The 26,560-nt window shown below is 42.7% G+C and overlaps 1 protein-coding gene across 2 annotated transcripts in view; it reads right to left on the reverse strand.

Moving 5' to 3' along the window:
* Positions 1-4,195: 4,195 nt before the first annotated feature.
* FAM124A (family with sequence similarity 124 member A) overlaps positions 4,196-26,560 on the reverse strand; it is a 65,490-nt gene continuing 43,125 nt past the window's right edge. Inside the window, exons 3-4 of one of the 2 annotated variants that reach the window (XM_073662652.1) lie at positions 15,078-15,814; positions 4,196-5,021 (exon numbers count right to left, since the gene is read on the reverse strand). In XM_073662652.1, the coding sequence (XP_073518753.1) occupies positions 4,266-5,021; positions 15,078-15,814 (1,493 nt within the window). In that variant the 3' untranslated portion in view covers positions 4,196-4,265. Of the gene's footprint in view, positions 5,025-15,077; positions 15,815-26,560 lie in introns of both variants that reach the window. The other variant, XM_073662650.1, reaches the window with a different exon arrangement.

Raw genomic sequence — 26,560 nt, forward strand, 5'->3', positions numbered from 1 at the left:
GGTGCTGGAGTTTTATCAACTTTTTGTATTTATTACCAATTCTTTGTGGTCCAGGAGCGTCCATGCACCAGATGGGATCATTACTCCAGAACCTCCAATACATAATCTGCTAGACTGGAGAATGGTATCCCCTCTCTTTTTCTTATTTGTATATTTAAATAAAGTATACTTTATAATGTATTTCGCCTTGGTGTAGGTCATGGGTCACCCGTTGCAGCCGTCAGTGTTTATTTAGTCATCCACTGAAGATGATTCCTTTCTGAAAATTCACTCACCCAATGTAGAGGACATCATTAATTATCATGTACAATTGGCCTAGCTCCGACTAGTTGCTATAATTACGCAGCACATTTGCCTTTTATTGCGAGGCTTTAGTGCTAGAAAGGTGTATTAGAAGGGTAAAGATGGTGGAAGGAGGTGTAGCGGAAGTGTTTACAGCTTACCAGGCGCTGTCGAGGGCCGGATACTGAGCTGGATTGAGAAGACATTGTACTGCACTGTAGGAAATGTAAACGCTGCATAGTGTAGTAGCACCCTCGAAAATTGAAATACCAAAGTGATGTACAAAAACAGCGCACAGCAAGAACACTGAATCACCAGAAAGATAGAAAACAAAAAAAAGATACCACATTATACACTGCTCAAAAAATAAAGGGAACACTTAAACAACAGAATATAACTCCAAGTAAATCAAACTTCTGTGAAATCAAACTGTCCACTTAGGAAGCAACACTGACTGACAAGCAATTTCACAAGCTGTTGTGCAAATAGAATAGACAATAGATGGAAATTATTGGCAATTATCAAGACACACTCAATAAAGGAGTGGTTCTGCAGGTGGGGACCACAGACCACATCTCAGTACCAATGCTTTCTGGCTGATGTTTTGTTCACTTTTGAATGTTGGTTGTGTTTTCACACTCATGGTAGCATGAGACGGACTCTACAACCCACAGAAGTTGCTCAGGTAATGCAGCTCATCCAGGATGGCACATCAATGTGAGCTGTGGCAAGAAGGTTTGCTGTGTCTGTCAGCGTAGTGTCCAGAGGCTGGAGGCGCTAACCAGGAGACAGGCCAGTACACCAGGAGACGTGGAGGGGGCCGTAGGAGGACAACAACCCAGCAGCAGGACCGCTACCTCCGCCTTTGTGCAAGGAAGAACAGGAGGAGCACTGCCAGAGCCCTGCAAAATGACCTCCAGCAGGCCACAAATGTGCATGTGTCTGCACAAACGGTTAGAAACCGACTCCATGAGGGTGGTATGAGAACCTGACGTTCACAGATGGGGGTTGTGCTCACAGCCCAACACTGTGCAGGACGCTTGGCATTTGCCACAGAACACCAGGATTGGAAAAGTCGCCACTGGCGCCCTATGTTCTTCACAGATGAAAGCAGGTTCACACTGAGCACATGTGACAGAAGTGACAGAGTCTGGAGACACCGTGGTGAGCGATCTGCAGCCTGCAACATCCTTCAGCATGACCGGTTTGGCAGTGGGTCAGTAATGGTGTGGGGTGGCATTTCTTTGGAGGGCCACACAGCCCTCCATGTGCTCGCCAGAGGTAGCCTTACTGCCATTAGCTACTGAGATGAGATCCTCAGACCCCTTGTGAGACCATATGCTGGTGCGGTTGGCCCTGGGTTTCTCCTAATGCAGTACAATGCCAGACCTCATGTGGCTGGATTGTGTCAGCAGTTCCTGCAAGATGAAGGCATTGAAGCTATGGACTGGCCCACCCGTTCCCCAGACCTGAATTCGATTGAGCACTTCTGGGACATCATGTCTCGCTCCATCCACCAACGTCACATTGCACCACAGACTGTCCAGGAGTTGGCGGATGCTTTAGTCCATGTCTGGGAGGAGATCCCACAGGAGACCATCCGCAACCTCATCAGGAGCACGGCTAGGCGTTGTAGGGAGGTCATAAAGAGGCACGTGGAGGCCACAAACAATACTGAGCCTCATTTTGACTTGTTTTAAGGACTTTACATCAAAGTTGGATCAGCCTGTAGTGTGTTTTTCCACTTTAATTTTCGGGGTGACTCCAACTCCAGGCCTCCATTGGTTAATAAATTTGATTTCCATTGATGATTTTTGTGTGATTTTGTTGTCAGCACATTTAACTTTGTACAGAACAAAGTATTCAATGAGAATATTTCACTCATTCCCTTTATTTTTTTGAGCAGTGTATTTGTTTTTACATATCTGAAGGAGAATTCTAATATTGCCAATTCTAATATTACTCTCCCCCTGACAACTCCTTTAGGGTTCGCTCACACGACCTTTTAAATCGCTAAAAAAAGACTGCACTCGGACCAATGTTATTCAATGAGGCAGTGCCGATCTGTGTATCTTTTCTCAGTTGTATTCGGAATGCTGCGATTTGACTCCGAAATTGGTTGGGTGCGAGAAAAAAAAACAGATGCCGTACGGACCATCATTATTGCATCCGATTTTTATGGTTGCATTGTAGTTCTGTAATATGGGAAACTGTAAATGGTCCTGTAAAAGATTAATAGCTGCTTAGTGAATAAATGGATTGTATACGGATGGAAAGTGAGAAAAAAGTCATCTCACTCTCCTGGATGAGAAATGGTCGTTTTTTTTTATACGCTTGTGTGAACCCGGCCCTATGCTTAGAATTAATAGCCTCACAGAAAAGGGATGGATTGCACCCCTGTTGTGCTTTTCAGAGAAATGGAGGTAAGGGTGAGATTCTGGACAAAAAATGACATCACATTGATAATGCATACAGACAATCATATGGCTGGCTTCCGTGTAATGTGCATAAAACCAGAAATACATATTCATGATTTAAACCAGACTCAGAATTGAGGAAAAAATGCCCAAATATTTATTCTGAGATCAGTCAGGACACAGGTTATTCATTTATCTTCATTTTACTTAATCTGTACGGTTATGACAACTCAATAAGGCACAAAATGTCCATTGTTCTCTGTGCTCTTAGCAGCACGGTGAAAAAATCATGAGAATAATTTAATTTTGGAGCAAATGTCACATCATAAAAATATTGTTCTTTAAAAAAGTCATTTATATTTAAAAAAAACAAACAAACTATAATATATAGGATATCATCACAGCAGCTACAAAATATCACGTTATTGTATTAGAAAAACACTCCCTTTATTGGCAGGGGTGACCCAATAATAACATGCAAAGCGAATAAAACTGGTATCGGGTTAAGAAAGCTTCAGATTCAGAAGATGGACAGACATCTAAAGTCTGCTAGGTGTAAATAGCCCTTCAATAAAAGAAGAAATAATCTGAAATTTACAAGCAGCCCTGAATGTTTTTATGGGGTCACAACCAAAAATATAGGTGGCAATTCCAATAATCACATAATATTAAGAAACCACTTTATATAAGCAACTCCCTAATATAACCTGAAAGGTTCACCCATCTGTTGCCTAGTTTAGAAAACCCATTATCATATATCCTATTTGAAGGTTCTTAAAGGGGTTGTCCACTACTAGGACAACCCCTTTTTAAATACTATATTCTCCAGTGTAAATTTAAAATAAAAGATACTCATCACCTCCCCCCCAACAACAATCCAGCAATGCCGGCACCGGGTCTTCCGAGGCTCAAGTGACACTGTTATGCTACGTGAGCGCTGCAGCCAATCGGCATTTCGCTAATGGGCTGCAGTTCTCGCACTTCCTACAGGAAGTGAGTACAGCAGAACATTAGTGTCTGCTGATTGACTGCAGTGCTCATGTGGCATAATAATGACCTGGGAGACCCAATGCCAACATCGCAAGAACGGCTCCGGTGCGGGATGTAACTGTAATTTTATTTTACACTGGGGAATATAGTATTTAAGAATGGGTTGTCCAAATAGTGTCCAATAATGACAGAGGATATACAATCCTCTTCTTTTGTCCTTAGTGGTGAGCTCTGGAGGACCTGTCCTGTTCTGCTTTACACAGACAACCCATTGATTTCAATGAGCCCTGTGTAATGCTTAATTTCCCCTGTGGCGGCGCTGTAGGGAAACTGTACACTCACTGCTACAGATCACAGATGATTGTTGGGGGTACCACTTTATGATCTGCATATTGTTAATGGAACTTTCTAACAGATAAGAGTGGACAATCCCAATTAAACTACTAAATATAAATGTCTCTTGTTACTATAAACACACAAGGAAAAAAAACAAGACTTTGAGGCAATTGTCTTATCCCATAATGTGGCATTTTATTAGAAAAATACACATCGGTCAAAGGGGGATCCCGCCAAATATTAGATATAAAATTCTTCCTCTTCGAAGGTCTGGGCCTCCACTGGAGGTTTGGTGACTTCCATGTTATTCTGGTAATGGCTTTCCATGTCTTTCTGGGATTCTGTCAGGGAATTGCAGCCTGAAACATTGGGGAACGCTGAAGAAACCAAAGAACAGGAAGATCTTTCAGACACTGAATTGAATGACTCATATGAAAGCTCATGGAGCTTGTTCCTTGAAGATGGTTTCTCATGGTTGGAGTCTTCTGGTGAAGGGATGGAAGCTTCTAAGTCACTAGAGAGTCCATCTAGGGGGGAATAGGCCGACACAACGGACAGGTCTGAGCAGGAAAGCTTCATTCCTGTGTCCACGTCGGTCTCCTGTGCCCCCTCTAGTTCATCAATGTTGATCCTTGGGCTGCTCCGCCATACAGATGAATGAGGGTCATTCTCAAAAAAAAGAGGTGGCTCACTGAACGGGAAAGACTCGCATGATGGGAAAGAGTTCAATGTTGGTAGACATACCAAGGACTTACTTCTCTGAAACCACTGAGCGATGCTTTTAGAACTTGGGGTAACATCCACAGGGATTTTAGGGACATTTTGATCAGATGTTCGAAGGCCTGGAGCATTTACGTTGTTTGTGTGCGTCGGGGTTTTGTCATATTTGTTTTTATGAGTGTGAGGAATCATGCTTATAAATGCCGCCGTCCCGGAGGATTTTCGGGATAAATACCTTTGATGTTTCCAGATTGACTTTCTGGTCAAGCGATGAACCTGCTACAAGAAAACAGCAATTTTTAGTGATTTTGTTATTTACAAATGCCCAGATCTGTGCGCTAGTCATCAGATTTTACTAACAAGATAATATCTAGTATATGCCAGTATATACCACTGATATTGCAGAACCTTGTGTACAGATTATAACAATTGCTGCACCCATCAGGGCTATTTCAGAAAAACATACACAATCGTCTATATTCCTTTTGTATGGTATTAAGTAGCAGAGAGCTGCAGTTCCCAGTTGCAGCCACCAGAGGCTGCATGGAGCTGTGTCTGGTTAACAATGCAGTTCTCATTACAAAGAATTTCAGGGAATATCATTTTTTTATATTTACTTTCTGCAGGCATCAATGTGCTTTTTTTTGGTAAATGCTTTTACTACATTTAGTGTCATAGCAGAAATTTTCCAGCAGATGGTGCTGTGCATCAAAATCAGAGCGTACTACAGATGCAGTAACTGCTATTATCTATATCTTTCTATCTATCTACATTGCTTGCCACTCTTTTATGTATTTTTCAGTCACTATGTTAACAGATATCTGTTTTTAGTTGCATCAAGATGAGCAGCGTTGATATAAATTAATATAAGAAATTAATACATTTGTTTTCTGTGTGATCAGATGCTGTAACCTGCATACCAGGCTTTCTCTTCTCAAAATTGTGCATCCCATACTTCAAAAACTGTGTGTACGCGTACCTAGAAGAATTGATGCTTTGATGCTGTTCTGAAGGCACAGGGCAGTCACAGCAAAGATCCATTTTATTTAGATTTCTCCTTTGTTCATTCACTTAGCATTTTGAGAATTGAGAAAAATTCTTACTTTGCAGCATTTTTCCACACCCGCTTAAAACTTTTGTACCGTATGATATATATACAGCGGGTGAAATAAGTATTGAACACGTCACCAATTTTCTAAGTAAATATATTTCTAAAGGTGCTATTGACATGAAATTCTCAGAGGATGTCGGTAACAACATTATTATTATTTATTTTTAGAGCAGCATTGATTCCATGGTGCTGTGCAAGAGAAGGGGTTACAAACAAAATAAAAATGTAAAATAAAGTCAACAAACTAACAATGACAGACTGATACAGAAAGGAGAGTGCCCTGCCCTTGTCGGATTACAGTTTACAGGATAATGGGGAAGGAGACAGTAGGGTAAGGGGTTGCAGCAGCTCCGGTGGCGGTGAGGTGGCAGCTCCGGTGTTGGTAAGGAGGCAGCGGGGTCATTGCAGATTGTAAGCTTTCTTGAAGAGATGGGTTTTCAGGTTACATCTGAAGGATTCAAGTGTAATCGGATGTGTTGAGGCAGAATTCCAGAGGATGGGGGATATTCGGGAGAAGTCTAGGAGGTGATTGGGTGAGGAACGAGTAAGTGTGGAGGAGAGAAGGAGGTCTTGGGAGGACCAGAGACTATGTGAGGGAAGATATCGGGAGATTAGTTCAGAGATGTATGGAGAAGAAAGGTTATGGATGGCTTTGTAGGTCAGTGTTAGTAGTTTGAACTGGATACGTTTGGGAAATGGAAGCCAATGAAGTGATTTACAGAGGGGAGAAGCAGAGGAGTAGCGTGGAGAGAGGTGGATTAGTCAGGCAGCAGAGTTAAGGACTGGAAAGGTGCGAGAGTGTTAGCAGGTAGGCCACAGAGGAGGATATTGCAGTAGTCGAGGCGGAAGATGATGAGGGCCAGCGCAAACATTTTAGTAGATTTAGGGTCGAGGAAAGGACGGATTCTGGAAATATTTTTGAGTTTGAGGCAGCAAGAGGTGGCAAGAGCTTAGATGTGCAGTTTAAAGGACAGGACAGAGTAGAGGGTTACTCCGAGGCAGCAGACTTCCGGAACTGCAGAAAGCATGATAGATATATTGGGTAGGGGGTTAGGTGAGATGGACGAAAATGATGAGTACAGTTTTGTCCACATTGAGTTTTAGAAAGTGAGAGGAGAAGAAGGAGTATATGGCTGATAGACACTCTGGGGCTCTAGACAGCAGAGGTATGACGTCTGGGCCAAAGAGGGAGATGTGAGTGTCATCAGCATATAGGGGGTAATGGAAGCAATGGGACTTTATGAGCTGTCCCAGGACATCTGGTGAGAATTTCATGTCAACAGCACCTAAAATTGGTGATGTGTTCAATACTTATTTCACCTGCTGTATATACTCCTCAACATTGAAATTGCAACACCAAGTAAAAAAAGTCATAGAATTATGAAAATCACAGGATCGAAAGACATGTTAGAGGGGTGGTCCGATACCTATGAACCCCTTATAAATACCTATCTTTAAGCCATAGTCACTTTTTTAATTAAAGAGGTTATCCACTACTATTAATAACTGGCCAATGTATTTTTATGTTGAAAAGAAGTTTCCTAGTAAATACCTTGCTTTGCAGTTACTGCCTGTGAGTGGCGCTATCACTGGCCGCTCACAGGCATCACGTGACCCCCGGCTGCAGCCGGATCTGACATCCGCTGATGTCACGCCATGTTCCGGATAGCGCCGAGGGTCTCTCTCTTCTGCGTTCCATGGTGAGTGATGGGCTGTGGGCGGGGTTCCCCCTTGCGTCACACTCAGTATCCACAGCGCACTTCCCTCTTCCCATTCATTGGGAAAGCGTGCGATGGATGCTGGGTGTGACACGTGAGGTAACCCTGCCCACAGCCCAACATCCACCGCGGGGACCGCGTCACTGATGTCATGCCTCACTTGACGTGACATCAGCGGAAGAAAAAGCCGGGGGTCGTGTGAGCGGCCAGCTATAGGTCTGCTCACAGGCAGAAACAGCAGCGCAAGGTATTTACAAAGAAACTTCTTTTCAACATAAAAATACATTGGCCAATTATTAATAGTAGTGGACAACTCATTTAGCTTTATTATTAAATTCTCTACACTTCTCCCTATTCTGCTATTTCATTTATGTGTTGTTGTTTTTTTTACTTTACTTCTTGTCATGTTTCATTTGAAAGGAAAATAAAAAATGAAAAATCTTGTAATTTCCACGCCGGGCACTGGGGCATGTTTAGACTCTAACTTCCTTTTATTTCAGGAAATCCACATTTACATTATTATTATTTAAATAAAAAAACACTTGACTTAACTAAAAACAAAAACCATTGATACACAGGTATATATTTTCAGCCAAAAAGCAAGTATAGATTAGTGAATCTAGGTGCCGTAGGGGTATAAGTGCAGAGATATTCCTGCTATGACCCAATAAATGCCAAGGTGATAACCCTGCCTGACCGCAGAGGTACCTGCATATTTATTTTCAGGGAATTATCGGTCCATTTAGGGTTAGACAATGTTGAGTGGGGGCGCCATTTTTGCATTGTTTATCTTGAGGGTGCCAACCTCTGCGGTCAGGCAGGGTTTTCATCTAGGGATCTATAGGGACATAGTAGGAATATATCTGCACTTATACCCTTACAGTACTTGGACTCCCTAGGTTATAGCTGCCTTCCCTGAAAATATATACATGTGTATCAATGGTTTTTGATTGTGGTTGATGCTATATGCCCACGATGCAGAAATGCTGCATATTTTTTCCGCTTCTCCCTGGCAGGAAAAACACATGCGGATTTTACATGTTTTTTTCCTGCCAGGTAGAAGTGTTTGTCAAGCGTTTTTGAATGCATTTCTGCATGCGGGTTATCAAGCGCTTTTCCAAGCGATTTTAGCATCACTTGAAAAGTGCTTGACAACTTGGTCACACTATATAAATCCATGCAACCGGCATGGATTTATAGTAGTGTGACCAAGTTAGTTAAAAAAAAAAGACTAAGAATGGTAAAAAATAAAAAATAAAGATTATACTTACCTTCCGATGTCCTCCCAGTGTTTTCTCTGCTCCGTCCGGTGTCTTGGGCGGCTTGCGGTGTTGTGAAGCACCTGCGGTGACGTCATTGAGTCATGTGTCAGGTCACATGACTCAATGACGTCATGGCAGGTCCTTCACAACACCGCGACCCATACAGCAGACCAGACGCAGCTGAGAAAACACCGGGAGGACATCGGAAGGTACTGTAAGTATAATCTTTATTTTTTATTTTAAATTCTTTTTTTTACAGGTACCATGGTACCCAGGTCTGGATGAGAGTCTCCTCTTCTCCAGACCTGGGTACCATCTGCACATTGAACCGTGTGATATCCGCATGTGCAGATGCAGTGATGCAGATGTCACGCGGTTCAATGCAAGTCAATGGCGGCGATTACGCTGCGTGTCCACAAAATTAATGGACATGCTGTGTATTTTTCCGCAATGATAATCCGCAGCGGAAATTTCCGCAGCATGTGCACAGCACATGCGGATTATCATTGGGGACCATGGGGCACGTATTAACAAGCGTTTTTTAAGCGTTTTCGCTGCAGAAATTCCGCAGCAAAAACGCTTGAAAAACGCTTAGCGGGCACACAGCCTAAGTCAAGTGTTTTTAATGTAAATAATAAAAGTGTGATTTTAGGCAATTTTTCTGTTAGTCCGCATACAGTATATATTACCAGCAATGAACAGACCCGGACCCTGTAGTTATTAGACCCCCGACCCTATAAGCATCTAATGAGCGAGTGCAAAGGTAATTCTGAAAGGAGGGTGAGCAGGGTCAGGTGTGACGTATATTGTGAACGGTGGATCCTATGTTATCAGCTGTGTATAGAGGTGTTACTAATCTTTGTCATCCTGCCTGTGATGATAAGGAGCCTGCTGAAAACGGTTTCTGAAAGGGCATGTAGTATGAGTTTAAAAATGTCCCAGTGGGTCAGTGTGAAAATTCCAAGTTTACTAATCTTGTTGTTTAATAAATCATGGTATGCAATGATATAAAACTTTTTTTAAAGAATACATGTTTCACAAAAACTTGATTTAACGCCGTCACCCTAGGGTGGTTTTCCATTTTTCATTTTTTCCTCTCCTTCTTCCAAGAGCCATTATATTTTTATTTTTCCAGCCATAAAGCCACATGAGGGCTTGCTTTTTGCGGAACGAATTGTACTTTTGAATGACACCATTCATTCTGCCACATAGTGTACTGGAAAAAGGGGGAAAAAATTCCAAGTGTGGTGAAATTGCAAATAAAGTGCAATTGCACACTGTTTTTTTTATTTACCATGTTCAATATATGGTGAAAAAAAATTCAAAATTTGTTAAAAAATTATTTTTGGTTTTGCCGCCATTTTCTGAGACAGGTAATGTTCTCATTTTTCAGAATGTGGGGCTGTGTGAGGGCTTATTTTTTGCGCCCTGAGCTGACGTTTTTACTCATACCATTTAGGAATAGATGCGATGTTTTGATTGCCTTTTATTGCATTTTATTGCAATGTTGCGGCGATTAAAAAAACATAATTCTGGTGTTTTGATTATTTTTCTCATTACCCGTTTACTGATCCGATTACTTTATTTTATACTTTGATAGATTAGATAGATACACATATTTGGTATTTTTTTTATTTTATTTTTAATGGAGCAAAAGGGGGGTGATTTGAACTTGTGTTTTTTTATTATTTTAATATTTTTTAAAACTTTTTTTTTTTTACTGTATTTAATAGTCCCCTTAGGAAACTTGAAGCTGCGATCATCCAACTGCCTGTGCCATGTATAGCAAAAATCATGATCTCCTATGAACGCCGGCCACAGGCCAGGATCAATGGCGGGCTTCCTGTCTGTGTTAACTACCTGATTAACTGCTGTCTGTTAGAGTTACTTGATGGCTGAATAAAACAGCCATGAAGTGCAGGGAAAGATGCCGGGCTCAGCGTGTAAGAGCACATCAAAGGCAGGGCAACGGCCTATGACGTAAATATACGTCATTGTCCGAGAAGGGGTTAAGCAATAGTTCATTTTCTGATAGTAGCTCCTTTTTAAGATGTTAGGAGATTCAATGGAAGCAGGCACCAGGAGCTAGGGATAACTACAAGGGCTTGCTCACACGAACGTATAAATCGGAAGGAGAAACATGAGAAAACATTGCATTGCACTCTGACCAATGTTAGTAAATGAGTCAATGCTCATCTGCCAGTTTTTCTTTAGCTAATCGGACTGAAAAAAAAAATCACAGTGTGCTGCAATTGTCTGCGAGAATCAGATCGCACTTGCCAATGCAATTCAATAGGTGCGAGAAAAAAAGCGCACGCCACACAAACCATGCATGTGACGTGCAATTTTGACGCACGCATCTCTAAGGAAACCCAATATTTTATCAGCCAAGTACAGTAAATTCACAGCCCGATCCTTCAGAACAGAATAGATATGTAGAATAGATAGTTAGAATAGAGTTATAGAATAGATAGAGAGATGTCATGTACAGTGCCTTGTGAAAGTATTTGGCCCCCTTGAACTTTTCTACCTTTTGCCACATTTCTGGCTTCAAACATAAAGATATAAAATTCTAATTTTTTGGGGAAGAATCAACAACAAGTGGGACACAATTGTGAAGTGGAACGAAATTTATTGGATATTTTAGACTTTTTTAAAAGATTAAAAACTGAAAAGTGGGGCGTGCAATATTATTCGGCCCCTTTACTTTCAGTGCAGCAAACTCACTCCAGAAGTTCAGTGAGGATCTCTGAATGATCCAATGTTGTCCTAAATGACTGGTAATGATAAATAGAATCCACCTGTGTGTAATCAAGTCTCCGTATAAATGCACCTGCTCTGTGATAGTCTCAGGGTTCTGTTTCAAGTGCAGAGAGCATCATGAAGACCAAGGAACACACCAGGCAGGTCCGAGATACTGTTGTGGCGAAGTTTAAAGCCGGATTTGGATACAAAAAGATTTCCCAAGTTTTAAACATCTCAAGGAGCACTGTGCAAGCGATCATATTGAAATGGAAGAAGTATCAGACCACTGCAAATCTACCAAGACCCGGCCGTCCCTCTAAACTTTCATCTAGAACAAGGAGAAGACTGATCAGAGATGCAGCCAAAAGGCCCATGATCACTCTGGATGAACTGCAGAGATCTACAGCTGAGGTGGGAGAGTCTGTCCATTCAGTCGTACACAGCACAAATCTGGCCTTTATGGAAGAGCGGCAAGAAGAAAGTCATTTCTCAAAGATATCCATAAAAAGTCTCGTTTGAAGTTTGCCACAAGCCACCTGGGAGACACACCAAACATGAGGAATAAGGTGCTCTGGTCAGATGAAACCAAAATCAAACTTTTTGGCAACAATGCAAAACGATATGTTTGGCGTAAAAGCAACACAGCTCATCACCCTCAAAACACCATCCCCAGTGTCAAACATGGTGGTGGCAGCATCATGGTTTGGGCCTGCTTTTCTTCAGCAGGGACAGGGAAGATGGTTAAAATTGATGGGAAGATGGACGGAGCCAAATACAGTACCATTCTGGAAGAAAACCTGTTGGAGTCTGCAAAAGACCTGAGACTGGGACGGAGATTTATCTTCAAACAAGACAATGATCCCAAACATAAAGCAAAATCTACAATGGAATGGTTCAAAAATAAACGTATCCAGGTGTTAGAATGGCCAAGTCAAAGTGCAGACCTGAATCCAATCGAGAATCTGTGGAAAGAGCTGAAATCTGCTGTTCACAAACACTCTCCAACCAACCTCACTGAGCTCGAGCTGTTTTGCAAGGAAGAATGGGCAAGAATTTCAGCCTCTCGGTCATGTCTCACGCGCGATGACGTTACTGACGTCATTGAGTGTGAGACATGACCGGGAGTGACCTATGAAGTGTAGGTTATATAGGTTGCTGTGCAGAATCGCCGGACATCGTGGGATCGCAATGGATTACATCGGAGCTGCGGGATTTTTTTTTAAACAATAAATTGGTGAATGAGGGATTGTTTGTTTTCTTTTATTTATTTAAAGGGAACCTGTCACGTCCTAGCTACTATCTACACTGCCCCATAGCATTGTTAGTGATGCAATGTGCATCACTAACAAGCTTTTTTCATTAAAATCGTTGGTAGTATAATGACTGAATGCGGCCCCCCCCTGACTGAATGTGAGGATCACCCCCGTATGACTGAATACGAGCAGGTAGGACAAAGTGTATATAAGGTTATAAAATCATTATACTACCACCGATTTTAATGAAAAAAGCTTGTTAGTGATGCACATTGCATCACTAACAACGCTATGGGGGCAGTGTAGATAGTAGCTAGGACGTGACAGGTTCCCTTTAATTCTCTCTTTTTATGCCTTTCAGGTTCCCATTTCTGGACTACTTCGGAATTGCCAGGGCTACTTCGGATCTTCGTGTGTTTTTTTTATTTTTATTACATTTGTGAACGAGGTGTGGGGGAGTGTTTTTAAAATAAACAATTTTTTCTGTGTGTGTGTTTTTCTTTTTAATTACTGGGTTAGTGATGGGAGTGTCTGATAGACACCTCTCCATTACTGACCCCGGGGCTTGATGCCAGCTGACATTACAAAGCTGACATCAACCCCATAAACTATTACCCCAATTGCCACCGCACTAGGGTAATCTGTGATGCGCCAAATCTGGGGCGGTTGAGGGCTTGTATTTTTGGGCTGGGAAGAGTCCAATAGCCAGGGACCTTCCCAGCCTGCTGATATAAGCCCACAGCTGACTGCTTTACCTTGGCTGGTTGCGAAAAAAAGGGGGGACCCCATGTCATTTTTTTAAATTATTTATTTATTTATTTATTTATTTAATAGGTTTACTAAGGCTAAGCACCGTTTAGTGCCACATGAAAGGTGCAAATTTATTATATGTAGGGTGCTTGTGAAATTATACGTCTACAGGATTTCTATACATTCTATCTATTTTATCTATCTATGAACTCGCATGACACTCGCATGTCAATCGTCCTACTTTTCTGGATCAACATCGGACCAATTTTTTAAATGCTAGTGTAACTCCAGCCTAAGTGAGATCAGAGAAGAAGTCCGAGGATAATGTCATTGGGTAAGTATAACCAAAAATGTATAACCATTGGCAAAAAATTGAGAACTTCAGTGTGTATTAAGTTTGCAGTGTATTGTAGGTCTTTCTACAAAACCTCCATCCACCTCCTTAAAATTGTTTAGATTTGGATGGATATATTCTTTAGCAGTCTATAAAACCTCCCAATACTCACTCACACGATATGACTTGTGTGCTTACTAGAAAAAAAATCCTTCTTTTTCCATGCAGTAGGCTGTCAAAATATTTAGCACATTTCAGATATCCTCTAGACCTAGAGGATAATTTTTATACCAGACATCATAAAAAAGTGTTCAATGGATAAATTATTTTCCGTATAATATATTCAACAGGTGGGTTTATCGAATTTTATAGAGTGGCTATGAGCGAAATATGTCTACAATATACCCTACTGCACACATTATAATTTGGTAGTGCTATAAGGGATTAGAGTTAGTCCGGTTTCACGTGCCCGACATCCATGGTCAAAGTGTGGATCTCCATGTGTTGGCCGGTAACACCTCCTGATCCGTAATCAGCAGTCACATGTATGGTTATGAGACTGTTGAGTTCGGGACAGGAGACCTGCTACTGGTTCAGACATCATGATCTGTAATCAAGCCATGGATGTTGAATGTATGAAACTGGCTTTAGATGCATTCGATCTGATTGTAAGAACCAAGTAAAATTTCCACAGACACTTTTGGTAAATGTTGGCCAACATGGATGAAACCGATTGATTCATCTGACCTTCAGCTATATTGGAAATGTTTGTCGTGTAGCCAGTTAGATTTGCAGTCCTGTGACTAAACAATTGTACATTGGGCATATTTTTATGGAAGGTATACAGCCAATGTCATATACGATTGTCATCATGATTTGAGCTATTACAGGTTTCTATGCACTTTGTTTATATAAAATAGACAGCATTGCCAAAATGTTATTGCGTAGCTAAGTTGAACGACAGTGACATGCAATTTGGGAGTAAAATGCAAATATCTGTGTGGGCCGAATGATTGTTTAACAGCTGTCAAACCATTAACCTACTTCTATCTGATGTGTATGGCCACCTTAAGTCTTATATAGGTGTAAGTCCCAAGCTGATTATTATGGATGTCACCAAATTCCAAGCCAGGACCATGTGAAATGATCCAATACTAACCTGTAACAGTATTTTATTGCCATCATGATCTTGTGTCTGCCATCTGCCTTCACTGATGGGGCTGCACTGGTTGGGCAAGAGAGGAACTAGCTGTCCAAAGTCTTTCACTCTGAACTCTAGTAAAGATGAATCCAAGGGAACAGGTGTTTGACCCTTGAGAAGCCTCTTTAAAGAAAATTCTATGTCTATATCCATATTGGAGTAAATTGGAAACACACAAAAATCAGCTTTTTTCTTCCACACAGATTTTTTCAGTACGAGTTCATACATTTTCATCATATCCGAAAAATTCTCGTAACTGCAATATATAGTAAAGCGGATAATTTCCTTCCCATAATGCACCTGTCTGATGGCCCATAGAGGAGTTCCATTTGCCAAGGTGAAAAAGTCTTGATTACATGGCATATAAGGGAGAAATTTTCCATGTACACGTTCTGTATGATGGAATTGCCAAGGAGGTTTTTGGAAGCATTCATGAACATGTAAGATCTGATCTTCTCCATATTCTTCTTGCAGAAACAAAATGACTGCAAGAGCAGGTTGAGAGGTAAAGGTTTGCTTCAGCTTCTTTTTCTTAGAAGTCCTTCTTTCCGAGACACGGAACAACTGCAGATCAGGGTGGATCCATGCTAGGATTTTGTCAATAGCTCCTTGGAGACATCTGGATTCCCCAGGATCAGCAATGATATGGATGCTGACAAGGAATGGGTCTTGGACATCATCTACGGAGAGCTCACCTAGTGAGAAAGATGTATAATATGCATTATATGATCTGTTTCATGTCATACACACTTTTAAAAAACATTATAGATATTTAGAAAACCAGTCATGAAATTTTAGCTGAAGCTAACAAGTAATAATACGACAGTGTTTCAAAAGTAGAAGGAGATTCACTATTCATGGTGAGGGAGATCATGACCCCCAAGACAGTTGCAGTGTCGGACAGACTGACAAATGCGTCATTGAACCACGAATCCATGCACACAACAACTTATAGTTATCTGTATACATTATTTTTTGGAATCAAACTGAATTTTTGTCATTGGTGAGAAGAACATCTAGCTCTATCCCGGAATACAACTATACAATATACCCTCAACACATATTCCAAACTTGCCAAACACATCTATTAAAAAATTTAATTAGCTGTAGAAATATCAGCTCTGTCTGGTGTCCTCAGAAGATTGAAATGTCTCAAGATAAAGGTGCGTTTTTGCAGACAAGGTACTCTCGTTCCACGATCCCACTCGCTTGTCTCTTGCTGAAATCAGTGATGAACTAATTAAAAGTCAGAAGAGGGACAGAATCGGGAGCTTTGTCAGATCTGTCACCAGCATTAGTATTCTGGGGGGAACATCTGATGGTGTCATCGGGCTAAAATTGTAAAACAAATAGCTTCAGAAGACCACCAGAGAACTGTACAAAGCCATCATTAGGAGCTAGAGTTACATAGACAGCAGAGAAAATCTGCTTTTGTTGAGCGGTGGAAAAGCTGAAGCTTGTGCCAAGAGAAAGACACGGCATGGCTAATCAGCTTGTTAAGTAGAGTACTGTACACTTCAGCAAGCCACAGAAGATCCTCTTAGATTTTATTATCCCACCTGCAATTAAGTGACTTCTCTGCTTTTTGGGAGAGATGTGATTGAGGCACAGAGCCGGGTTATTCATGTCATGTACAATGGATCTAGACAAATTCATTGATAATGAGAAATCTTTCAAATCTGTTAACCATAACACATTGTCTTGACTTCTTCATCCGCAGGGTGAGGATACACTTTAAGGGGCTCATACACATTAAAACTGAATTCAATCTTGGAAATGAAAGCCCTCGAAAACGCTTTAGTTCAGCTATGTCTTTTATTGTTTGTTACGCCATCGTTTTTTACTCTGGTTTTATCAGTGACTAGTAATAAAAGTGGTTTTATAACACACACAGTGCCAGTGTTGCTCCTCTTTTTCCTATATTTTCCGCTACTGTTTACGGACTAGTGCGGGCATCTGAGCAGGAGTCAGCACCACATCGCTATGCATACTTGCACATAATACATACACCTACAGCTCTGTAGCTATATTACTACTAACCAAGGGAGAGCCCGTGTTTACGATTTTCTTTCCATAGTTTTACCAAAAAGTTGGGTTTAGACTTGCTGTCTACAACCGTTAAACAACTGATGATTGGCGGTCATCTAATAGCCTGTTTAGACCTACCGACGCACTTCTGTGCCTACAGACTAATTATTAATAAGGTCATTCATAAGATCATTCTATGTACACAGAACATCATGTTAGTGGAAGCAGATCCCGAGTTTACCAAGGACGAGGTGCTACTGGCCTAAGAATCATCGTACCCAACAAAAGAACATTTGGCTTGCTCATCGGGTGTTTTCCTGGCAGGTTTAGACAGGTCAGTAATCATTTAATTTAGTTTAGGACACCCTGGTTGAAAAATATATTGTATACTTGAAAAAAGTTCCCAATTGCTGGTTGTTCTCACTGGTTTCATAGCATTTCATGCTGATTAACTGATGATTTATCAATTGGCACAACACAAATATTCAATAATTCATTTGAGGTATGATCCTAATCTCAGTTCATGTACAGTTGAAGCCAGAAGTTTACATACACTATATAAAAAGACACATGCATGTTTTTCTCAATATCTGACATCAAATCAGATGGAGTTATTCCTGTCTTAGGGATCACTTATGCAGACCAACCGGCACCACTAAATGACCACCAATCGGTAAATTTTCACTGATCAGCTGCCATATAAAAGACTATGTAAACAGGAAAACCGAGCTAAATGCTGAGCACTGAACGATGTGTAGTAGATCATTCCGTGGGAATAGACTGCCTATTCTGCCACCGCTATATGTAGTTGAGATGTAACTGAGGGATGTGAGCACGGATCTCTGTACAAGCAATGGCAGATAGAACTACTCGCTATCCCCTCCTCTTTAGCCTGACCAGCTGCACATGGATGATCCAGGAAGAAAGATGCAGTAGACAAACTTTTAGGTCGTTTATTCGGAGTATCTTGACAAATGAAGATGATGTAGATGAAGGGATGAGATAGAATATGGAGGTTGGAGAATACAGGTAACAGGAGTATCCTCTCTCCAGCTCTGCCAAGATGGCACTGACCAAAAACAAAGGATATGAGGAAAAAGATAGGAGGAGTTACAGAGAGAGAGAAGCATGATGGGAGATTACATCATCAATATATAAGAACATATAATAACAATGGTCAGTAGATGGCAGCAGAGGACAACAAATAGTTTAACAAGCACAATAATACAATTAAGACATTATATGTATGTCCTAGTGATATTTGTAAGCTCTGATGTAGATGGCGGGACAGCACACTACCATTGTTCTTGGCAGCACGAGTCCTGTTTGCACATTACGTTGTACCACCGAGTAAGATGCTTTTTAAGCCTGCTTAAAAATTATTTCACCCAATGCACAAGCATTTTTCTCGTTCATCGGGTGATTGGCAGCCTGTCCAGACTGCAGGATTATCGTGAAACAAACGTCCCTAGGGACACTCAGAGAAATCCAGGAACCAGAGTACTAGATGTCCTTCTTTTGGTAACTTTATTAGTACAGAAAAATCACAACGTGCAGGGCCTTTATCAAGCCATAGAAAAAGAGAGATATGCACAGACAACAAGAATAGATAGGGTTCTATTTATAGTGAGTTAATCATAGTGAATTAATTAAAAGGAGGCCAAAACGTTGTGATTTTTCCATACTAATAAACCAAAAGGAGGATGTCTGGAGCCCTGGATCCTGGATTTCTCTGTATTGCTACAAACTTGTGGAATGTTGCACCAACAGAGCAGTGCACAGACAACAGAGCGGTGCACAGAACTCATCTATTGCAAGTTCCTAAGAACACTCCTTCATGATAATCTATCATTGTCAATGCTCCTTTATCCAAAAAAGGCTGAGATGAGAATAACTTTTTAAGAACCAAATAGCATGAGGACTGCCATAGATTGTAAAATGATCTCTTTATTAGATCCAGAGATTTTTTTTGCTTAGATTGTATGCAATTGTAGCTTGTCAATTAGGATATTTTTTTTGCTTTCTGCATAGTCACAGTAAAATAAAAATTAATTAAAAAGTCTTACATTTTTCAGTACCCACAAAAAATTCAAGCATGTATTCCAAACAACGATGTCAGAAATGAAGTATGGGACAAGAGCAGAGTCACTAACAGTGCTTCCGTCTCTTTGATTAATGCCGTAGATGGGAACCAGTAAAAAGATTGATGGAATACTTCTTGTAACATCAAAGAATGAAGCCTCCCTTGACTTCCTGAGGATACATCCATCCGTTGTCGCAGCCTTTAAATGGCTTTTCAATAACGTTCCCTTAGAGTGCTGACCAAAAGTAACTCTTAGGTTTGGACTAGGAATGGTGTAGACTAGAAACATCTGTTTTATAACTCGAGAACTCAGCTATATTCGTGATATAACACAAAAGCTGCCAAGCAGCACACTGGGGGATGATTTAGTTATTCAATAGGATTTGCATGATGTAGACTGAAATAGGATTTGGTAACGATGGTCCACAGCGATGAAAAATGCATCAGACCAGCAGTTTATTTGGCAGAGAGCTTTGTTACAATAGACACAGATGCAAACAGAGGAGAGGAAGAATACACTTCTGGCTTTCATTAAGAGCAAATGTGAAATTACTTTTCACCTGCAAAATTTGAAATGTATTATGTGAAATATTCCAGCATATTTTTAGATATTTGTCCAATGGATATTGTAGATATTTGCCTCTAGGTGAGCTGCTTTAGCCAATTGCCCTTTTTTAATATAAATTAAAAAAATAAACCAAAACAAACCACAGTTCTATTAGCAAATGTGGACTGTCATGTGGGAGTTCATATGTATGGAGGAATCAGTGATTACATATATGAAAGCTTTGTGAAAGCGCGATCAACAAACCTTAGCTCCAATATTACAAAACATGGTTGTTGCAGCTTTCCTTTGTCCCTAAAGAAAATGCAGCTCTGAAGCACAAAGAGCTGCTCTAACTACTGCAATACTGTGCATAGTAAAAATTTATATTTGTCCGTAATTCTCGAAGATCAATAATATAGAATGCTGATCAGCACTTGTTAATCTTTCTTTTACATGCGAGAAATATCTGCACATGCAAACTCTTTGTAGACAAATAATTGAGATTGTTTATCCCTAAACATTTCTTAGCAGCCCATCCACGGCTGACCAATGATGATTTCTATGCTAGGGTCGAGAGTTCCATTAAAACACTAAAAATTCAACATAATACATCGATCCCTTACATTACTTTATTAAATTAGCCCAGAACTACCATTGTACAGTAGAAACCTTGTAGCGTGAGACCATAAGATATGGGCTGAAAAGAAAAAGGGAGAAAACACGGAGCCTGCTAGCGAAATAACTTCAAGATGGGCTTGTAACCCCAGGCTAGTGGAAACCCAATGCAGAACTGCTCACCTTCGGAGGTTGGGCAGGGAGCAGGCACAACACTGGGCAGGTACAACACTGGGGGTCAGCATATGGTGTAGATCCGAGTGCTTGAGGAATAAGCTGCATCAGCCACTCAGGAGCTTGTGATGTTTGGGCATCCACGCAAAATACTTAAAGGGGTATTCTCATCTCCAAGATCCTATCCCAATATATAGCAGATGTAATAATAATATTAGAAAATACCTCCAATTAGAAATGGAGTTTTTCTGATTCGCTATGTCTCTTTCCTCATGTGCAGGACCTTAGGCATCCATGGTTACAACCACTGATATCAGACAGCTAGTTGCTAATGGTCGTAACCATGGATGCCTAAGGTCCTGCAATGCCTGTATATGAGGAAAGAGACATAGCGAATCAGAAAACTATACTACATTTCTAATTAGAGGTATTTGCTAATATTATTATTATTATATATACGGGGATCTTGGAAATGGGAATACCCCTTTAAATCAAAGGGAACCTGTCACGTGAAAAAATGCTATTAATCTGCAGATATGGGGTTAATCAGCAGGTTAACAGCATTCTGAATCTGCCCGGCGCCTGTACTTTGAGCCCCGCTGCCTGGAGGAAATTAACTTTATTCCTCCCGGCAGCATTTGGGTTTTAATCATGGGGTGGCGAACAAGTTACTTAAAGGTAAAAAACAACAAAAAGGCATGGTGAACTCATCGGTCTGTCATTTAAGTGTACTGCATGGACTCTTCATCGCCCATTTCATGCCTTTTTGTTGTTTTTTACTTTTGAGTAACTTTTTAGCAATAATATTCAATTACTCTGCATCCTGGTCTTTCCATCCAGACTGCCTCAAACAGTAGCGTCCAAAGCTCAGTATTTTCCTCCAGACTTTAAAGAGAACATGTCACATGAAAAAATGCTATTAAATTGCAGATATGGGGTTAGGCTGCACGTTCTGAACCGACCTAGCGCCCGCACTTTGAGCCCCGCTGCCAGGAGAAAATATTCTTGATTCCTTCCAGCAGCATTTCGGTATCAGTCACGGGGACTGTGTTGGTACAGGTTCAGTCACTGCTCTGTGTATAGAGAGTGGCTGCTGTAACCATACCCCCGGCACTGACTGACAGCGGTTCAGCACAGGGCCAGCTGTCACCATGCATTTTTGTTGTTTTTAACCTTTGAGTGACTTTTTCACAACAGAATATTCACTTATTCTATATCCTGTTGGATAAACTTTTTATTTCACCTGGACTTCGTCAACCAGTAGTGCCCAAGGCTCGGTATTTTCCTCTAGTCTTTAATTTTGTTCCATAAGATAGACAGGTGTACATTATAAATGTACCCTATGAAACCACAATACATGTGTAAAATGTCCCAAGCACCTCTACCAAAGGTCATCTACGCTAAGCAACTATTCTCCATCATCTCACACATGGCTGTACAGCTGCAGTACAAACAAGCATGTTGCTAATCGACTTTGTGTGCCACTGAATAAACTTGTAAAGTGAGTACACCCTCAGCCGTAGGGATTGTCTCAATCTTCTTAAATGGGTAAAATTGAACAGTGATTGTAAAAACAAGCAACTTTGCAATTTCCTTCTTATTAAATATCCTGTCAGTTCTTTAGAACGGAGGGATTTTTAATTCTATTGTATTGTGCTCATTGCCTAAATTATTGTCCACCTCCGAAATCTAGCAGCGGTGGCCGGTTTCCTAAGCAAGGACTTCTAGAGCTTGCAAATGCTGCTCTGAAGCTGGATCGGCCAACTTCAGTGTCTGTGTGCTCCTCCAATGCTGCAGAAGCAAAATTGCATCTTTTGGCAGCATTCGAGAGTGTGTAGTGAGCTGGCCGGCTCTGGCTGTTCTGTGATAATTGATATAGAGCCTGTTACAGAAGTGATTACACAGGATGATGTTGCCACCTTGTGGCCAGAGGTTGCACCTGCGCAGGGTGTGATGACAGAGAAAAAGACTGAGCCTCCTGTGTCCCGCCCTAGAGAGTCACGTGACCAAAGTGGGAAGCAGGAAAAAGTGCGCGAAGAGTCTGCTGTGGTCTGTGAAAAGAGCCAGGACGGTGTGCAGGCCCTCGTGTGTGGCGCAGGAGAGACTCTCAACGGGATTTCTTCTATCTAACACCATATCCTGGGAGCCTTCCCCAGCTTCTGCACTGCTGAAGGATTCAGCTGTTACACTCCCTGCTACTGGAGTGTGGACTACATAAGGGGACCCACCAGAGCTTCTATCCGGATCAGAGAGACTGTAAGCGGGACCTCTGGCAAGAGGCCGAAGTATCCCTTCCTTTCTTTCCGCGAATTCTGCTGTTCCTGTTTTTTTTTCCGGCTGGGACGGCCTCCTGCAAAGACAGACAGGCCTGCGACGGGGGACACATCCTTCTGGAGTAAAGGACTGGTAACGTGTGAGTAGGGACAGTGAGGGTCAGCTTAACAGTACACGTTATTACTGTGCATATTTACGGTTGTCATTTATTGTTTTTCTTTGCTGTGTTAAAAATGTATACGAGTAAAGATACGGTTATCAAGATGGAGTCTGTGTGTGGGGATCTTGCTGGGCCAGATCATAGATACCAATGCGCGGCCTTGCCCGCGGTCACTTCATCTGGCGTAGTCGGCAGGATCTGTGACCAACAGGATTCCCACCCAGGCCATGTGTACAGTCAGAAAGCCCCGCCGGTGTCTATTGTGAATCAGGTCAGGAAATTTGGCGGACGAAACTACCCTGTACCAGAGTGGGCGGAACAAGTCCGGATACTGGGGGAAATGTATAATATTGACCCTAAGACCTTGGCAGAAATGGCGGTACTGACGCTAGAGGGGGAGGCATGGACGACAGTCAGACTGGAGACCGTCAGGGGCCAGCGTACAGTAGATGATTTGGTGCAGGTGCTGGAGAACACCTATGGGCCGACCACATACCAGGGAACACTGCGACACATGTTCTTTAGACGGACGCAGCTTGAATGGGAGGATATTCCCCAATATGCGAACGCCCTTCAGGTACTCCTTGAACAAACCTGTGGAAAAGGGGAGCAACTAGCTGGTATGGCTCCTCGTGACCTGGTACTGAGAGACCAATTTGTAATAGGACTGAGAGACCAGTATCTTAACCGCACGTTACAGGACTTGATCCGGATGATGCCGGCTCTTTTGCTGAAGTCAAACAGGAAGCCATAGAATGTTCAAGGGGACCCGTCATGGATATGGGGATTCAAGGTGCTGCGTGCAGATCCATATCTGACATTAAAAATCCGAACAGTGACACGGAAGACCTGAAACAGATGGTAGCAGACTTACAGAGACAGATATTACAGTTAACATTAGACCGACAGGGAGACCAGCGAAGACAGCCTAGTCGTCCCGTGGGACAGTGTTGGTCATGCGGTGATCCTCGCCATAGGGCAAATCGTTGTCCTCAACACTTCCCTCCGCAACAACCTCCGTCGCACCAACGAACAAACCCTCAATCACCCCAGCGAAGGGAATTTCGATCAGACCAGCGAATGGAACCCCAGCCATATCCACAAGCAGAGCTACCACGCCGGGCCTCACCACAATGGCCGCCGTTAAACTAGACACCCCTGCAGCTGAGGCTCGCGCAGCAGGGGAGGCCAAGGAGAGGGGTGTGGAAAAACAGAGCCGATGGCGAAGTGCTCTTGCCGCGAATAGCTCGACACTTGAAGTTGTCCTGGAAGGAATTGCCGTACAGGGACTGATGGACACCGGGTCACAAGTGACCACGATCTCTGAACAGTTTTACGAAAATTACCTCGAACCAAGAACTGCTCGTGACCCAGACACCTCCATTAAGATTATTGCGGCTAATAATCTACCCATTCCAGTGACCGGAGTTGCTTGGATGGACACAAAGGCCTGCGGACAGGACTTAGGAAAACGAGGGATCGTCATCGTCAAGGAAGGTTTCGGCTCCGAGACCCCAGTGATAGTTGGAATGAACATCTTGAAGGACCTGGATCTTATGCTGTTGACAAGAAAAGGACCCAAATACTGGCAGAAAGTCACCAAACATAAGCCGACTCGTCTGGCGTTCCAGCGCGTAATCCGGACCGTTGGACTTCAACAGATGGCAGAGGAACAACTACCCCTAGCCGCCATTACGGTGCCACGCCGTACCCGGATTACTTTGCCCGCTGAAAAAGAGACAGTCATTTCCTTACCCCTTAACACCCACCGACAACTTGAGGGGGTTGAAGTGTTGATCGAGCCGAGGACCCCAATTGGAGGTAAGCTAAACCCACTAGTTGCTCGCACTCTAGCCGTCGTGAGGAACGGGAGAGTCCCTGTCAGGCTAAACAACACCGCAGACGTAGGCCTAGCCCTTGAAGCCGGCACTCAACTTGCCCGGGTATATGCTCTACCCACGGAAGTGAATCCCATTGGGCCCCTAGAATTCACCCCGTCTACAGAAGGCGACTGGACGGTAACCATCTCAGCCATAAACGCTCAAGTAGACGATGAAGACATTGGGCGAAAACTACGGGAAAAAGTGCAGCTAGACACGTCTCAGTACACCAAACAAGAAGTGTCTCAAGTGGAGGAACTCCTGCGGGAACACCAAGACTCCTTTGCAAAGCATGACACAGACTTCGGGTGTACCACCAGTATCCAGCACGAGATACCCACGGGCGATACCCCCCCTATCCGCGAGAGGTACCGGCAGATACCACCTCAGCAATACCAGGAGGTGAAAAGCCTGTTAGAATCTATGCTACACGCCAGAGTGGTACGTGAAAGCCAGAGCCCGTGGGCTGCACCCGTGGTGATAGTCAAAAAGAAAGATGGTTCCCTAAGGTTTTGCGTGGACTACCGTAGGCTGAACGCTTGCACTATCCGGGACTCATATCCACTTCCTCGGATCGAAGAGTCACTGACCGCCCTGAAGAAGGCCAAATATTTTTCATTCCTAGACCTGGCCAGTGGATATTGGCAGGTTCCAATGAGTGAGAAGGACAGGGAAAAGACCGCCTTCATCCTTCCCATGGGCCTGTATGAGTTCGACCGGATGCCGTTCGGCTTGAATAACGCACCGGGGACCTTTCAGAGACTAATGGAACGCTGTCTGGGGGACTTCAACTTTGAGTTTACGCTGATATACCTTGACGACATCGTGGTATACTCCGCCACCTTTGAAGATCATCTTCACAAGCTTGGCCAAGTGTTCCAGCGCTTGAGGCGACACGGCTTGAAGTTGAAGCCCAGCAAGTGCCGTCTGTTCCAGCAGGAAATCGACTACTTGGGTCACCGGATCTTGGCCGAAGGCGTTCAGCCCTCTCCGGAGAAGATAGCAGCCGCTCAAGAGTGGCCGCAGCCAACTACCGTCAAAGAAGTCCGGGCTTTTCTGGGGCTAGCAGGCTACTACCGTCGGATTGTCAAGGACTTTGCTCGGCTTGCTGAACCACTGCATGAGGTTCTCCGAGGGACCGCGAACAGCCCCAGAGGACGACGCATCAGTTGGGGGCCTGACCGAGAAAAATCCTTTCAGGCACTTAAGGCTGCTCTAACATCACCCCCTGTTCTGGCATATGCAGACTACACATTACCGTTTCAGTTGCACACCGACGCCAGCCTTCAAGGTCTAGGGGCGGTCCTCTCTCAAGTTCAAGATAATAAAGAACGCGTGATAGCCTATGCCAGTAGGTCTCTCCGTGACACCGAAAAGAATCCCGTCAACTACAGCTCCTTCCGCTTGGAACTCTTGGCTCTGACTTGGGCTATGACGGAGAAATTTGCCGGCTATCTGACAGGAGCGGAGGTGCTGGTCATGACGGACAACAATCCTCTTGCCCACCTAGAGAATGCCAAACTAGGGGCAATGGAACAGCGCTGGATGGCCAGGTTCTCTAGATTCCAGTACAAAATTAAATACAGAGCGGGGAACGAGAATCAGAATGCTGACAGCCTGTCTAGAGTGACATCATCCCCGCCAGTGGGGGACCGGGATGAAGAGTTGGAGGAAGATGAG

This window comes from Phyllobates terribilis, unplaced genomic scaffold (assembly GCF_046119375.1).
Source record: "Phyllobates terribilis strain yellow unplaced genomic scaffold, ASM4611937v1 Scaffold_2__4_contigs__length_985480577, whole genome shotgun sequence".
NCBI lineage: Eukaryota > Metazoa > Chordata > Amphibia > Anura > Dendrobatidae > Phyllobates > Phyllobates terribilis.